Source organism: Rhipicephalus sanguineus, chromosome 7 (assembly GCF_013339695.2).
Source record: "Rhipicephalus sanguineus isolate Rsan-2018 chromosome 7, BIME_Rsan_1.4, whole genome shotgun sequence".
NCBI lineage: Eukaryota > Metazoa > Arthropoda > Arachnida > Ixodida > Ixodidae > Rhipicephalus > Rhipicephalus sanguineus.
Genome location: NC_051182.1, coordinates 131,093,428 through 131,110,314, shown reverse-complemented (window position 1 = coordinate 131,110,314; position 16,887 = coordinate 131,093,428). Strand labels below are relative to the sequence as shown.

Genomic DNA, 16,887 nt, shown 5'->3' with positions numbered 1-16,887 from the left:
GGAAATTTCGCTTCGCGGAACAGCGGCGCTGGAATATTCGCGACGTGCGCGGAAATTTCGAGAACGCAAACCTTCATTTACGGCGAGAATCTGGCACACGCAACCCCGTTCCATGCGTGCGTTGCGCAACGACACCCTTGAGTCAACTGACCAATGAGAGAGCGCGGTTGAGCACGCGTTTTCGTTACGTCATGTCATAGGTGCTCTCAACATGGCCGCTTGCTGTTGAGGGCCAGTGGAGCTGGGGCCTCTCGTGCCTCTCGCGGGTCATCGCGGCAATCGCGGTGTGTTGTGCGGCGCTGAAAGAAAGGCGTCAGCTACGAAAGTCAGCCATGCCGGTGAGGACGCCCGAGATTGTGCCACCTTTGCCGGCCAACTCGCACCAACCCGGTGTAACCCGGTCGTTGCTTTACAACGGATCCCGATTCCAGGGACAGCAGAAAAGCAAAGGCAACAGTTACGACGTCGAAGTCGTGCTTCAGGTGAGCGAGCCATGATTTGACGGTTTCTTTCATTCGGAAGCAGGTAGAGCTTGCGCTCGTGTTAGTACGGTGCCGCAGGTAGCGAGCATTGCGATCACCTACGATCGAGGCGTTCTAGGATCGCGATCGGCGTGCTGACTTGACATAGGGGGTCACCTAGGCCCGATTTTGTCGTGCGCGGGCTAGTGGTGTTGGCGATATCGTCCGCTGGCACGCCACCCCCCCTGTGCAAGGTTGCAACACCGCTGTTGTGTGTGCGCGTTGAGATTCTCGCCGGCGAAGAAAAGAAAATCGTAGCACAGATCCTGTGCCTGAGCCATTTCGGGATTTTGGCAGCTGATGCTGTTGTCTTACGAGAGCACTCCAACGCTGTCACCGTCGACGCTAAGCGACGGGCGATAAAAAGTGGGCCTTTGGAAACGCACAATCGGCGCAAACGCCGAGATTGCATATGTGCTTGAAGGGTCGCCCGCCCCGATTGTGTGCGAGGTCTCGGGGGGTGGCTTCTAGGCCGGCGTAAGGAAGGAAGAGAGAAAAAAAAAAAAAAAGCGGTTGCGTAGTATACTTGCCCCGCGGACATTCAGTGCGATTCGAGTCGACCCGAAAGGCTTTTGCAAGAGTCTCGTTTCGAGGACAAACTTCTCCGATCTCGGAGAACCGTCAGTTTAAACGAGTTCTGATGCGAGCCTGATGTTACCGTTAACGCGAAATCTTAGCAGCGCTTGACGCCAAGTTCGCGATTACAAACTGCACCATGCGCGATCCACTCGTAAAGCTAAGAAGACCGGTGTTTCTTTTTGGCGAGATAATGCGCGCGTGTGTGCGTACGAGATTGGAGAGATGCGCGCCTCCGCGCAAAAATGTGCGCACATAGCGCTTACGTAAACGTTAACTGCGTAGCACCGTCGGCTGGCGTCATCCGTGTAAGAGCGGAGTCAGATCATGCTAACATGAAATAACTATCGTTCGTGTCGTTATAGTAGGCATTTCATTGCTCGTAGAAGCGCGATGGTTTACACTCGACTTGGTCATTGATTCAATGGCGCAGGGGTGAACGCACTTTTCCCCCTGATGCTTGTCATGACACTGGCATTTCTCAAATGTCATGCACTTGAATGTTATTCATCATACACACAGTTTCACACGATCACGCATGCATAGCAAATAGCATTCAGACGTTAATATACAACCTTTAGAGAATAAAAGCAGTTAGTGGTGCTGCCATGCAAAGATTTGGTTCCCGGCTGCATCACCAGGCTTGCATACATAGCATGGTGATTTCTAAATCAGTAGAAACATTGGGGCCAAGCTGCCTGTCATTCATTTATCAATGTCTGTAAGGATTGTTCGCCGAAAACTTATGCAGTTTCGGTGTTGCAGGGTGTGAAGTCGCCCAGCTGCCGCGTTATAGTATTCTCAGCATATGATAACTGTGACATTACGTTGTTTATGGTTGAATTGCGCTTTGTGTTACAACCAATCGAACTAAATAGACAGTTCGGCCAAGGAAAGCATAGAGAACATTAATTGTTGCTTTTAACTATGCCGTAAATTGAAATGAACTAAAGTGGGCGAAAAATCAACCTTTCCGTTAATGGGGTTCGAACCCACAGCGTTAGAGTTCGGAGGTTGTTGGTTCTGTCATTACTAAGTTGCATTGTTTTGTTTCTGTTGTCTGATGCAGCACGTTGACGAAGCGAACTCCTACCTCTGCGGCTACCTGAAGATCAAGGGCCTGACGGAGGAGTACCCGACGCTCACAACGTTTTTTGACGGCGAGATCATCAGCGAGAAGTATCCATTCCTCACGCGCAAATGGGATGCGGACGAGGAAGTCGACAAGAAACACTGGGTATTTACCTCTCGTTACACAAGAATTCATCCGGAAATGGTCTGACCTTGTTTTTTTAAGGGCCTTCAAAGTCGCTGTTGATTCCCACTGAGACTATGAGTGTGCAGACGCCATGTGCATCTAATTAATGCAAGTTTGTTAAGCTCACCAAGACATTTCCTGTCTTCATCACAGTAGTAATAGTAGTCACATGACCTGCATATAAGACAAAATGGTGATGCTCGAAATAATGATTATGATGATGATGCTAAAAATGTGTAAGCCCTCCACTTCGGCGTCCCTCATAATCATATCGTGGTTTTGGGACGTTGAACCCCAACAATAATTGTTAGTGTAAGCCATCATTCTCACACTGGTGAACCACCATGCTCGCAGCTCTCCCATAAGCGTGCCGAGATTCCCTCTAGTACGCGAAATTTTTTTGTAGGAAACGGCACGTTGCTTTATTGGCATCAGGATTTGTTTGGTTCTGCTATTCGCCGCGAGATCGGGCTGTAGGTGGCAGCACCGTCGCCGCGTTTGTGTGGATAGGCGGTTCTGCAAAATTCTGCATTCACACCTCGACAATTTAGTACTTTTTTTTCGTTTAGGACGACGCCGAATGAACTATGTGGCGTGCTTGAATGAGACAGTGGTACCCACATTGAAATGATTTTGGCGAATGGACGGTACGATGGTTAGACCTAGCGCCATACCGACACGAGCGTTTACTCATTTATTAGAATGCATACAAGTCTCGTAAGGCGAAATGCTTATGTATATCATGTAGGCATACGTACAAGCATTTGGTAATGTGCTAGCGCAATGGAATGAGCTGTAATCTGACAATGCGCATGACGTACGCACACATGCGAACACAGTGTGGCTAGCAGACGATGCAAGGAGCCATCCACACCGCAAGGTTTCGTCCGCTCGCCGCTAGGTGCCGACTCTGCTCGATCTCGCCGCCAATAACTCATACTGTGAGCTCGGGTCATGTCCTTAGTTGCAGTCTTGCAAGTTGGACAAACAAAGTGCTTGAGATGTTTGAAACATTTAATGAAGAAAATATGAGTATTAACATGAGAATTTGTACCAAAGTTATGTGCAGCACAAAACTGCCTGATGTCTGATTTTATTATAAGCATGTATAGTATTCATGGATTGAAACAGGACAATTTAGAGCTAAGTAATGCACATGCTTTCGTTTCCACCATCTTCAGTTCGGGCCATATCAGCATAATTTCAACTCAAACACGTAGATCAAAGCCACCATTAACTTTAGAGACCAGATTCGTCGCGACGTGTCTTGGTTATCTCAAGCAATCGGGCATACCAGTAGTAAACCTAAAAATCCATGAGTGCTCTACTTGTCAAGTGCTGACATCAGCAAGAAGCATTTCATGTTGACTCGGTACGTCTGATAGTTGACTGCAATGATGGGATGCCTCATCTGCATCCCTTACAACTAGTACCACTTCAGTATAATGCACTGATTGCTTGCGAATCTCGCTGTACCTTTTCATGCATCAGTAGTGGTCTAAGCAGTGCTGTGCAAATCGTATACGGCAGGTGTTAGGAAAAGAGTGAAATTAAGGAAAAGGGATTCCGCTGCGCTACCAGCTTAAAAAAGTACTGACACGAATTTTAAATATTTTCGGGTTGTTGCTTTAAATGAAAACACTGGTGTCAAGAACCTTAAAAAGAGTACTGTGGTGCCTGGGAATGCATCGAATATATTTTCAGAACTGCTACCTTAGAAAAAAACATTTCGGTTTCGATATTGAGGGGGTGGCTTCTCCGTGGCTTGTCACCGCAGTGTGACGTCACAGGGAGACAGCAACTCGCCACGTACTAGCGGCAGATCTGTCATCTGCTCGTGGTCCCCGTAAACAACGAGTGAATTGTCGCCCAGTGATTTCTGCGATTTAAGCTACATGCAGGACGCGGAGTTCACAAACTGTGTTGACTCATCGGGATAATTGTCCATTGCGGTGGGGCTGGCTTGCAAATGCTCTGCAACGAAAACTTTAAAATCAAAGTAAAATATCTTATACGTGTTGTCTGACTCCGCTGTGTGAAGAGCGTTGACAATGCATACCAAGGAAACGAAAAATGTCCCTTTTGTGATGTCTCAAAATCATGTCAGTACTCCTTTAATGCATATGTACTAAATCCACAAAACGGTTTCAGGGCCCCTTGAGGACGCTAATTCATAATTTGTGACAGCTGTGTTGTCGTGATTTGCTTTCTCACCCCACCAACTGCTGTCCTCTTTGTGGAACACTGTGGCAATAACATTTCGTTTTTCCTCTCGACAGAGTAAGTTCGGGTCATTTGAGGACTACACCGACAATTTCAACTGCGACAACTTCAATTACACGGAGCTGAAGGCGACTGAAAACGTTTTCATGAGGTGGAAGGTAAGGAACTTTCCCGGTACCAACCTTTTCCCGCCACCAGCACACTAAGCACCGGCCATTCATAAGTGCAGCCAAGACAATCCGTTGAACAATCCTGGTGTTGTGTTTGACATCTGTCGGTGCATCTCTGGTGTATGCCCTTTTTTCACGCTGTGTGACGCCAGCTTCCGATGAAAGCTCCTATTTGACGTCGCCAGCGTTTCTGGTGTATGTCCCGTAGCAACCTGGGCTGGTGGAATTGGCCCGACATGCCTTGCCCGAAAAATATTCTGAGACAAGTGGAATCTTTTTATCTAAAGAATTTGTCAAATATTGAATCAAACAACTTGTCGAATAATTAAGAATGTTATTCACAACCCTGTAGTGCTCACTCAGCCATTGTTGTTGAGCCGAGTTTGATATGTGGAAATTCAGATTCAAGCAATGAAAATTGGCGTGCAGCCTACGTCACATACACTGTAGTGCAAAACACAGTTCACACAGGTCCTTGATAATCCCTCAAATTTGCAACATGTTTTAAAATAATGTTGCTTTATTATGAATTGTACCAAATGGAACATTAGAATTCATTTCTTTGAAAAAGAAAACACTTAATTGGGGCATTTGAAGGCCTTGCTGATTTGGGGCATTTCTGCCTTCAAAGCCTGTACAAACCCTGGCAGAAAAACTCGCAATCATTTATGGAAAAGCCTGGACACAGTGCTAGTCCATCTGCTGCACTACAGTGTGCAGCCTAGAGGTGTGCACAGGCTCCGGGTAGCCCGACCCGGCCCACGGGCCGGGCTCGGGTGGGCCGACGTATTTTCACCTCGGGCCCGGGCCGGGGGAGTTTTATCGGGCCGGGCGCAAAGCCCGACTCAAGCCCGAAATATAGAGAATGAGCGGGAATTGTGTTCCAGCGCGCATACAGTGCCTTTTCCGCGACCGCCCTTTACCGCTTTTCCTTCCATTCGCTACTGTAAACAAAAGGGGAGCAGGTAAAGAACCGCCTCTGTTGCACTCCGACAAACAGAAAAGTAACACCACCTGAGCTAGTGACGGCGCCACGCGACTGTTCGCCAGGCACGTAGGCAAGGGGGGGCCCGGGGGCCCCCCCCCCCCCCCCCCCGAAATTTTTCCAGCCCTCTATATTTCCAGGCAACATTTTTTTTTGTTTTTGCCATGGAAAGACTGTCTTTCGAACAATTAGGCCTGGGCCCCCCCCGAAAAAAAATCCTGGCTACGTGCCTGCTGTTCGCGTTAGATTTAAGGCCAAATCCTGAGTGAACATGCACGCGACAGCGACGAGCGACCCGACCTAGATCGCCTTCGTGCAAGCTGACGCTTACATGGGCATACCCCATACACGTGACGGCTTTGGCGTGACTCCATTGTTGTTGGCATGAGGCCATCTACTTGTAAATTGTAATCTGTGTAATAGACTGTTCGTCGTGTGTCGTTTGATCATATTTGATATGCTCAATAGAATGCCAAATTACCGGAAAACGATGTTTTGTTTTTGCAGCGAACCTTCAAAAACCCGGGCCGGGCCCAGGATTGTGTTTTGTACGTCGGGCCGGGCCGGGCGGGCTCGCAGCGCTTTCCCGGGCCGGGCTCGGGCTCGGAAATATGGCCCGTGCACAGCTCTAGTGCAGCCCTCGCATGAATTGGGCCAATTTTTGCTTGAACACTTACGTCACAGACCTTGGATGGCCAGATTAGTAGCAACACGACATGGTTGTCTCAACTGATTGCACATACTGGTTGCGACACTTGATGTTTCAATGTCGCGTTTCATTCCAAGAACAATGTACATGATGCCATACCAAGCATAGCCTATCCATCTGTTCTGTTGAGCTTCGTAGCCTACACTCTGTGAAATGATGCACTTGAGGTGTCTTTCCATCCCACAACAATGGCTGTGTATCTCGCGTGCCTTTCCTTGTGTTATCACCAGGCATCTGACACTTTCGGGTCATGAACATTGTGCGCGCTATCAGCGTGACATAATGTTCTTGATAGGAAAGTAGCTAGCACATGTAACGAATGCAAGTAAGCCAGGCGACAGTTAGCTGTGTGTGTGTTTCTATACTGGAATTTCCTATGTAGTGTAGTTACTTATCAGTTTTGACTAGCTTAGCAACCCCATTTGCTAGTTATATTTACTATACTAACAGAATTCTTTCTCATACCCACCCCTTGTGTTTCTTTTACTTACGAGAACATGGAGTAAAAGTTGTTTGACTTTTCATTAACATAGAACGCTGGGCATTACAAGAGTAATTTTAGAAGCGTGACTTCTTAGGTCACTTAAGCATGCACATTGCGACAGTTGTCCTGTATGTCACGTGCAACAAACAGCCAGGAGGAGTGTGCTGTCGCATCTGACCAGAAATGTCTGGTTTGCAGGGACAACAAAACATTTTGTATGTGTGTTTCGAACTGTTACCAGACTGATCTAAGTGCGAAGTGCACCGCCGCACAGAGTTTTTGGACAGGGCACCTACACAATTTAAAAAAAAGTTTCAGGGACCCTTTAAGTTGCAACGTCGCAGACGCACACCTGTAACATACGATGATGTGGTTTCATTTTTGTTGAAATGTGGTTACTGAAGGACTAAAAGACGAAAGAACAAGTGGACGTACATGGCACAAACTGCCAACTGTTTAATACTGTTAACACGCTTATACACAAGGTGAGCGGCCCGCGATCATAAACGCAGCTGTTCCAGCACACTGCAACATCACTTGTCGTTATTTTGTCATATTTTACAACCCCCTGCCCCCTCGCCTTGTATAACTGTGTCTCTTAACAGTATTAAATAGTTGGTAGCTTGTGCCACATATGCCCACTTGTTCTTTCATTGTCCTGCTGTAACTGTCACACCAAGTGCATTTCAACATGAACATTCACCAACGAGACCTGTTCATTGCTTTGATAAATGTGGTTTCGTTTTGTGGCAGGAGCACTTTCTCGTTCCCGACCACACGATCAAGGACATCAATGGGGCGTCCTTTGCGGGCTTCTACTACATATGCTTCCAGAAGAAGTCGTCCACCATTGAAGGCTACTACTACCACCGAAGCTCCGAATGGTACGTCTCCTTGTTCGTCTAGCTCGTTTTTCAGCTTCGAACCGCGCATACGCCGTACTGCACTTCAGCCATTGCACAGATCCATCGGTCTAGAACTTGTCTTTTCTTGCTTCTTATGTGCCGATCTGATCAAACGTACGATTTGCTGGGTATACATTCCAAAAAAACACTTCGCTTCCTTCAGGTTCTGCTATGACAACTGTTGAACTGCCATACGCTCGTGATTTCAGTCACAGTTTGAGCCAAGATTTGCACGTCACGTGCATGGCTTAATGACTTTGTATGTCTGCAGTTCTCTCAAAAGTGTTCATGACACAATTACTTTGTAACAGCTTGCATAGAAAAATTTGCCGCTTTTCAAGAATCGAGTGTCGAACTTCAATTTGGACAAAATCGTACGGTGACGTAATCATTGCAGTACAAAAAATGCGGATGATGATTTGCTGTGTTCCTAGTCGTCGTCCATGTCTTTAACACTGCAACAATGATGTGAAATGCCTGCTTTCAACTGCTTGAAAAAAAAACGGTGTTTTTTGTTCTCCTTGCAGGTATCAGTCACTAACGTTACGGCACGTGCCGGAGCACAGTATTCAGATATACGAGTTCCGGTGAGGGCACCGCCACTTGTTTAAAAAAATGTGGCACTGGCGGTGGTGGTGTCCGTTTCCTGCCATCCCACCCGTCCTGTGCGTCTCGTGACGGGGCACTCATCGAAGTTGGTGGCACCAAATCCGAAAGAGACGCCCACCGGTCCGTCACCAGCCGCACCGAGGCGTCGTCGCGTGCTTTGCCCCTGACGGGTCATCGACGACGTCCACGAAGTCGTGCTCTCCGTCACAAGTGGTCCGTCACGCGTGTGTTGTGTGTGTCCGTGCCATCATCGTCACCGGACAGAGCCTCGAAGAGACGCTGTCGTTCACCGTGATTGCGTGCCTCCGTCGTCGCAAAAGAAAAACGTTGCATGTGCGCATTGCTCTCCGAACTTTAAAGAGTGCTCGAACAGGGGGAGACGGCATTTCTTCCTTCTAGTCTCCGTCGCCGCCGGCTCCACCAGACTGTAAGGGTTGCACCAGAAATTTTTTTATTCTTTTTTCTGTTTGGCTGGTTGTGTCTGGTGTCTTCCCAGTGAAAGGGCCAGTGACGATGCCTTACCGCAGTCTTGGCTCCAGCTTACACCGCGACTTAAAATTTGAAGGGTTTAGATGTGTGGCGAGAACTAGCCCAGTTACCAAGCATCACATTTTTTAATCACTGTTAGTTTGGGAAGGAGGCTTGTTGATGACACGTCGGTGACATTTTTTGCATCGTACAATGGCCAGCATAATATAATGAGATTGTTGCGAAATGAACTGATTCGTTTAGTTTTTACGTGCATTGCGTGCTAGCGTTTGTTATGTCTTTTTTAATGACATGCATTTATCTTTTCATGGATTTATGTTGGCATGTACAGTTTTACCAGAAAAAACACGACATATTGCCAGGCTCAGTATGCAGCGGAGCGATACGTGTGTGGAAATTACATTAAAAATAAAGGACTGTGTTGTGAGAGAAGTGTTTGGAGGTGGTGGAAAACCCCTTACAATTTATCTTCTTTTTTTCTAATGGGCTGCATACATTACGATCGGCTGCGTTTCTCACAAATACCAGTGCAGTGCCTAGCTGTCGGCTTGAAACTGCAGTAGTGTCAATGCCCAAATGGGAACTACATCGTGCCTCTTCTTTCCTTCCACTTTTGAAGTCTAACCTTTTTACTGCATTTGAAACATCCCAACAGGTGTCGCCAAACTAGAGGCTTCGAGACGTAATATGTCGGATTAAGTGAATGAAAAAATTTTTTGTCCAGAAGCGTCAAAGATGATTGTCGGAGGTCGACTATGGCTTTATCGTGTAACCTGCAGTACATCCCCACACACGATCTGTAAATTCATACAATCCGTAAATCTGTATTCATGTCCGTGAAATGTTATGAATGCTCAAGAGGACAGAAAATGGGGCTAGTTGATCCGGGTTCGCGGCTAAGAGAAAGACGGCACACTAAAACCGTTGACAAGGTACTTGTGTCATGCGTACTCTACGTTTGTCCCCATTTTTAGTGTGCTGTTCTGTATTAGTTATGAACGCATCAACAGATGCATCAAGTGGCAATCTTGCTGCCAGCCACGTCGTCTCGTGGTATGGCGGCATATTTTTTGTCGTAGTAGTGTCACCTCCACTGAAATTCTGCGCACCTCCCCCCCCCCTAATATCTAGTACACTGGTGGCAACTTAACTGCAATTGCTCTCATTCGAGTGGCCGTGCTCGTCGCAGCCGCTTATGCGTCGATACGTTTTTAAAATTCCGCCTGTAATGGATAGCATAATTGTAGTTCTTTAGTACAGTTACAAGTGACAGGCAAAACTTGTGCAATAAATACATATGCACACTCCGCTATATATCGATAGTTCACTAATTAGCTTTCTGATTGTTTTACAGCACATATCTCAATTTACAAAGTTTAGCACATAAAAATCGCAAGGCAAGCATTCACTGAACAAAATTGCAGTGACGATACCAGTTACGAAGCATCTGTTTCCTAGGTGCGCAGTGGAGAACATTGGCTCCTAGTTACTTTTATGCTTTATTGAACAAATCGCTTTGGTAAAAGACAAACATAACTAGAAGAGCAGTTTTTTTTTACAGTGAGTTTGTGGGCGCCAGGGCACACTTGAAATTGCATCCAACACTTCATTTCATTCTATGCGGCTAGTGATTCAGATAAGTTTACTTTCTCATACAGACCCATGTCTGTGTTGCTAGTTTTAGTTGGGAAACTTTAACATCCTGGTAAATTTCCTTGATCGCTACGCGGTGATCGATACTTGGCCAAATGTAATGCTTCAGGTAGTAACAGTGAACCTTTAACTCTTAGTATGCGTAGTGTTTACATTAGTCAAGAAAAATACTTATGGTTAAAGCGGAAACCAGCTAGCACGGCTGTCTTTCACAGGTAAAGGGCAGGCATGCCTGGTTCTGTGGGCGGAGTTCAATTTTTTGTTAGGTTGTAATCGAGTATAGTCCAGTTTTGATTAATTGGTCCATACTGTTTTGTTTCTTTTTGTACAAGTAATGTATGCCATGTTGAGTAATTGAGCTAGGGGACTTCAGTTGTCTTATCCATCACTGGCGATATAAAAAAATTCTGTATTGTCTGAAAAAAAAAAAAAAAAAGCGCACCCTGTATTTAAAGCCACATACCCTGTGTGTAATTTTGGCATGACTGTTTCATTGCAGTCTTTATAAAAATGGGTGCTTGCCAATAATGCATACGCAATAGGCAAACTTCTCCGTTACGGCTCATACTCGCAGTGGGACCACATTTTGTGCTTGACGAGACGGCAACCGGCTCTGGTAGCTCGGTGACTAAGGCTTTGCGATGCTGATCGTGAGGGCGCAGGTTCTATTCTTGGCCACATTTTGATGAGGCAAAATGCAAGAACAGTTGTGTACTGGGTTTAGGTGCAAAGAACTCCTGGTGGTCAAAATGTATCCGGAATCGACCACTAACAGCATGTTTCGTAATCATATCGTGGTTTTGGAACATGAAACCTCCAGTATTTAACTTAACGTGATAGCGTTAAGGGACTCGTTTCGCATAAATTCCGGTGTCAGCTTCGGTGTTGTTGGTTGTGAGCGAAAAATCGGCATTGTCCGTGAGCGAAAATTTTAGATAGGTGCAAATAAGGAAATAATAAAAATCTTTGGTTTGAGCGGGGAATCAAACCCAGGACTCCCGTGTGGCAAACAGGTGTTCTACCACAGAGCCACACCCGTGCTCAAAGTTGCTTCGGAAAAAAAAAAATACACTATGAATGTCATGCAGTGCAAAGAGTGTCACACGTGTAATATTGTGTGCCAGAAGCATAGAATCACACCAGGCATCAAAACATGTGAACTGCGCAACAGGTGGTTGGTTTCAAGGCCCACCAATTACAAAGCACACGGGCATAATTAATTATCATTTCCAACAACACCATCACCACCTGTAGCTGTGCAGGTTCGTGTGTTTCGCTAAGGACGTGTAGTGGGTGCCTTGCCAATTCGCAAAAGAAAGAATTATGGCGTAGTGGGCACTTAGCAACTGTACTTGCAGTAGGCATTCAAGGATAGTTTGAAACTGTCAATGTTACGCGCACATACGTTCGTTAAATTGGAGCACGGATGAGGTGTTCACCGAGAAGCGAAGCAAGCTTAGCAGTTGAGAAGGCATTGCGAACTGGGCCTGATTATGCTATCGCATTCTGCTCTTGAAGGTGGAGCTCAAGCATCCTCCAAGTTTGTTTTTTTATTATTATTATTAAAACAGGAGCCAACACAAGCAAGTGCACAATCGAAAAAAAGAAATCTATGCAGAATCTCCTTTGGGAGTTGTCTCGGTGATCAGTCAGGCATAGAGTTATATCCTATAGTTGCAGCCTTCCCTAGAATGTTGTTTTCAGGCAGTATTGGCAAATTATCTTTCATCTTCTTTCTATAACTGGCTCCAACCTAAGAAAAAATGTCAGCTACACCCACAGCCGTCACTGTCTCTCCCACGGAGAATTTGCAAAAAATGCTTCATCCAATGGCGCTTACTCATGTTTGTGAAAGTCTAGCACTTCTCAAGTGTTTCAGATAGTCGACTTTCCCATGCATACACACGTTTGCGTCACTGGTTTTCGGTCGGAAACTTGAACGTCCTGATAAATTTCGTCAGAAATTCCGACGCCGCTGCTCGGCCAAGTGTATTGTTTTAGGTAATACAAATGAACTTTTAACTCTGAATGTGTAGTATTTACATTAGCCGAGAAAAAGTACCTTACAGTTCGAGTGGAAACCAGCTAGCACGACCGTCTTTTACTGGTGTAGGGCAGGTGCACCACTGTTTTGTGGGTGGAGCTTAGATTTTTGTCTTAGCTTGTAACCGACTTTAGCATTTGTCAGCGTCTCTAATGGCCCTATGAAAGGCGCATCCATTGACCGCTGAAGCACGAGTTTTTATATGAAACTTTTTGAAAGTAAATTTTTCAGATGTGCGCAATCCTCCATGTTGGCTTAACATGCTATCCCAGAGAGGGCTTTTGTTTCACTACCATGAAATTTGAACAAAGCCTTCTTTAATATCTGGGGTTTCACGTGCCAAAACCACAATATGATTATAAGGCACGCCGTAGTGGAGGGCTCTGGAAATTTCGACCATCTCGTGCTCTTTAACATGCACCGATATTGCACAGTACACAGGCCTCTAGTATTTCGCCTCCATCGAAATGTGACCGCCGTGGCCGGGATCCAACCCGCAACCTTTGCGTCAGCAGCCGAGCACCGTAACCGCTACACCACCGCGGTGGACAACACACAGTCTTCTTGCTGTATAGCACCGTGGGTACAACACATTCACATGGTTCAGATATATCCACATTCTGCAAGCACGGGTGTGTAACCCAGCAGTTAAGACGCTTGCCTTTAGAAAGGGGGGATTCAGGTTCAAACCCAGCTCTGCCAAAGAAAAATTTTGTTGTATTCACTTATTTATGGCGATGATAGTCCTATGTGACAGAGAAACAGACAGTTTTCTCGTTGAGTCGGCAATAAAAAACTTTTTATTGTTGTGCATTGCCAAAAAAAACTAAAAACTTGAGTGTTCCAACAAATTTTATCAGAGATCCTGACATCAGTACTTGTCCAAAAATACTATTTCAGACAGAAAAGATAGGCTTTTATTTTTCAATGTGCCTGGGATTTACATGAGCAGAGAAAAAGCATTTGTGCTTCGAGTGAAAAACCAGCTGATAAAGGACTCTTGCAAGGGGGCAAAGAACCGGTACACAGTGGTTTCATGGTTGTAGCTTAGAGTTGTAACCAACCGTAGATCACTGTGTGTGTATGCAGCCAATCATCCATCCTTTCGAAACAGCCGAAGTAGCTTATAAAAGCTATAATTTTAAAAGTGTCTTCAGCCTAGCAATCCGATGGCTAAAAATGTTCTTGCACACTGCGGAAGAAGTCGTTGGCAGTATCTCTGTAGTTGCATTGTTGATTTCAGTCCCCCATTTTTGAATTGTGCATGTGTTTGCATCGTTTCTGTTTTTAAACGGGGCAGTCTCCTCAAGCACTCTGTTAGTCATTCCAATCCGCCTTTTTCACGCCGCACTGGCGCATGCGCTCTCCCCTAGCGGAAAAGTCGCGAAATGTCTCATTATCTCGGAGGCTTTGCTTCTGGTAACACTAGTTGTCCCGGCCCCTACCAAACCCCTACCAATACAGCAGAGGGCAGCACAGGAAAATGAAAGAGGCGGATCGCTTCGGCTTTCTGCCGTTGGGCTCTGGGCTGCGGGATAGATGACTCCCTGGTTGCTTTTTGATCATAGCATAGTGCAGAAACATTTACTTACACTTATGTCGAGACTTAAAAAAAAAATAAAAAGTTTGTGGTGTTAGTAAACTACGTTTTACAACATCGGGATAGCTGCTGTCGCTGTGTTAGATTGCGGAATCGTATCCCGGCCGCATTTCGATGTAGGCAGAATGCTAAAGGCCCGTGTGCTTAGCCAAATATGGAGCCCACTTCTAATTAAACGAGTTCAAGTTCAGTACAGAGGGGGTCGCAAACACCAAGAACTCATTGTCTTTTTCTCCGCCATCACTGGTTGCAACTAGCAAAAACAAATCGTATACACACTGTTGGTTGAAATTAATTGAGAGCACTTCACCATGAGATCTTAAGCCCAATGTTCAGGTTGTAATGCATCATTAAATGAGTCCCGCATTTGACGTTCGTATCAACTCTGTGCCAGCCATGGAAACCAATCTGCTTATAAGCTAGTGTAGACTGGTTAATTATTACTTCGAAGCTATTTTCAGTTGTGCAGCAGAAAAAAAAAAACTTAATTATCAAAAGAGAAGATGAAGGCAGAGCCTTTTTTTTTTAATTTTGCCTTCAAGAAACATCGTCAGTGACACCAGTATGGTGTCGTAGATATGTGAATCTTAAACATTCTCGTGGTAATAATACGGGAAGGGCAAAAATAGAATGTTTAAAACAGTACCCGTGAAATGTGTAATCATAGCGCACTTTGAGAAGGCATTAAAAGCAACATTGCAGGATACAAAGAAAAAAGAAGCAATGATTACTTCGTACAGTGTACTGAAACGAGAAATGCTAAAGTAGCGACAAAGAGAATGCCGCAACAAAAGATGCATGATCAGCAGTACAAGCAGTTTCGTCAGGAAGGCTTTCAATTTAAGTTCTTCCTCACATGTTTGGAAAGGTTGTATTGCACAGAGGATGAAGTAAAGATCAAAGCACGAACACACTAGTTAATTTTACAAAAGGTTTCCTGAACTTACAATGTTGTCTAGTAGTATCTTTCCTTCTTTTTTTATGAACAAGTTGTGATTTACAACAGCGATTCTTTATTAACATGTGCATGGCTTGTCTTACTTCATAGATTAACAGATTTACATCAATGAGAACTAGCGGACAATCAAGCCAGGGATATTATTTTCCCTGGCTTGATTGTCTGCTAGTTCTTAACGTTGTGTGTAATGAAGAAAAATGAGCCCTGAAATTTCCCTTCTTTCGTTCATTTGTAGATTAATAGCATAATATGGTACTTCAATGCTGCTTCAAAGAGCATAAAGGAATTGGGCTGCCCTTCAACACGCCTGATATATATATTTTTTTCTACGTATAAATTTTCCCATTGTACTGTCTTTTATGAGTGATGGTGCGCTTACCACTTACTCCAGTTTGATGTCCTTTGAAATTGGTGTGGCGTGATGTGTGCGTCAGATTTTTTTTTATCTTTTGCTGTAATGCGGGGGATATCAAACGCGCCTACAATGGCTGACACCCACGCACACATTTGTTATCCCTAAAACCAAAACCAGAGGAAGGCTTTTACAAGTTGTCGGTTGGAGGTTATCATACGCAGCAGCTTCTTTTCCTTCGTACTCTTCGCCTTTTTGTCATTGGCACGTGTGTTGGCCGTGCGGCCACTCTTATCATCAGGATAAGCTGCCTGGCCCGCACAGTGGATGTTCAGAACCTAATCAAACGAAAAAGAGTTGCCGCGAAGAAAAAAAAAAAACAGCTTCAACTGATAATGAGGGACTAACGTAAGGCTATCACGTTTGTCTGTTGTTGTTTACTCCCCTTCTAATTGCGAGCGCTCACGACACATTGCAGCACCTTTCTCATTGCTCTCAAAAACCCTTCCAGGTATGCAGCGCTTGAAGCACCCTTTGTTCATCTTTAAAAAATGGTAAATGGGTTTTAAAAACCTTTTGGGGTGTAAAGTGGTCGGAGTACCCTCTGCATTGTCTCAAAAAGCCCCCTTTTGGGTGTGGTCAGCCACCACAGAGAAATCGAGGGTCGGAAAAGTTCGGAAACTTGACAAGTGTATTGTCTGGTCACAGTCCCTCTTGCGACGAGAAAAACACTCTACAACGCAAGAAGCCAAGCACTAGTATGGGGTGAGATCTTCACCTATTAGAAAATAAACCAGTGGGTACTCGATGGCACAAGAATTCAATCCCACTGTCTCCCACATACAAAGCTTGCGGTTTAAATCATATATCAAAGCTTGCTGTTGCTCAATCAAATTGTGCAGTGTCAGCAGAACAAGAAAGCCTCCGCACTGATAGACCCAGGAAGCATATTCTTCACTGCACCTCAAAATTACACTTAGGCTACTCTTTCGTTTGTCCAAAGCATTTGGCAGCCCATGCTTCTCTTTGAGGACACAAATGCTGTGAAAGGCTTATCAGCAAAAACGTTGCAGGATCTGTTCAAATGCTTGTACAAATATACAAGCACCGACTGTTTGTGTGTGTGGTCACCTTTGTAGTAATGTACACCTGTTGGTGGGACTGAGGGTTCGGCTATCGCGAGTGCTTTCGCAAACAAGGTGCTTGTAGACAGAAAACATGGCCACCACAGTCGCTGTTGCTAGGAGCTGCATCTACGTGCTTTTCTACACGCCATTTCATATTTTCAACACCCGACACCACCGTCTCTGTTGTGCCACAGGTCCATGGACACGCTCGTGTGACAGGGATG

General features: G+C 45.3%; 1 protein-coding gene across 1 annotated transcript; it reads left to right on the top strand.

Moving 5' to 3' along the window:
* The first annotated feature begins 231 nt into the window (after positions 1-231).
* On the top strand, positions 232-8,961 carry LOC119399954 (glucose-induced degradation protein 4 homolog). Its single transcript, XM_037666860.2, has 5 exons — positions 232-482; positions 2,167-2,334; positions 4,635-4,736; positions 7,680-7,810; positions 8,359-8,961. Exons 1-5 carry the CDS (start codon positions 333-335, stop codon positions 8,420-8,422), a joined length of 615 nt encoding a protein of 204 aa, XP_037522788.1. The 5' UTR covers positions 232-332; the 3' UTR covers positions 8,423-8,961.
* The last annotated feature ends 7,926 nt before the right edge of the window (positions 8,962-16,887 follow it).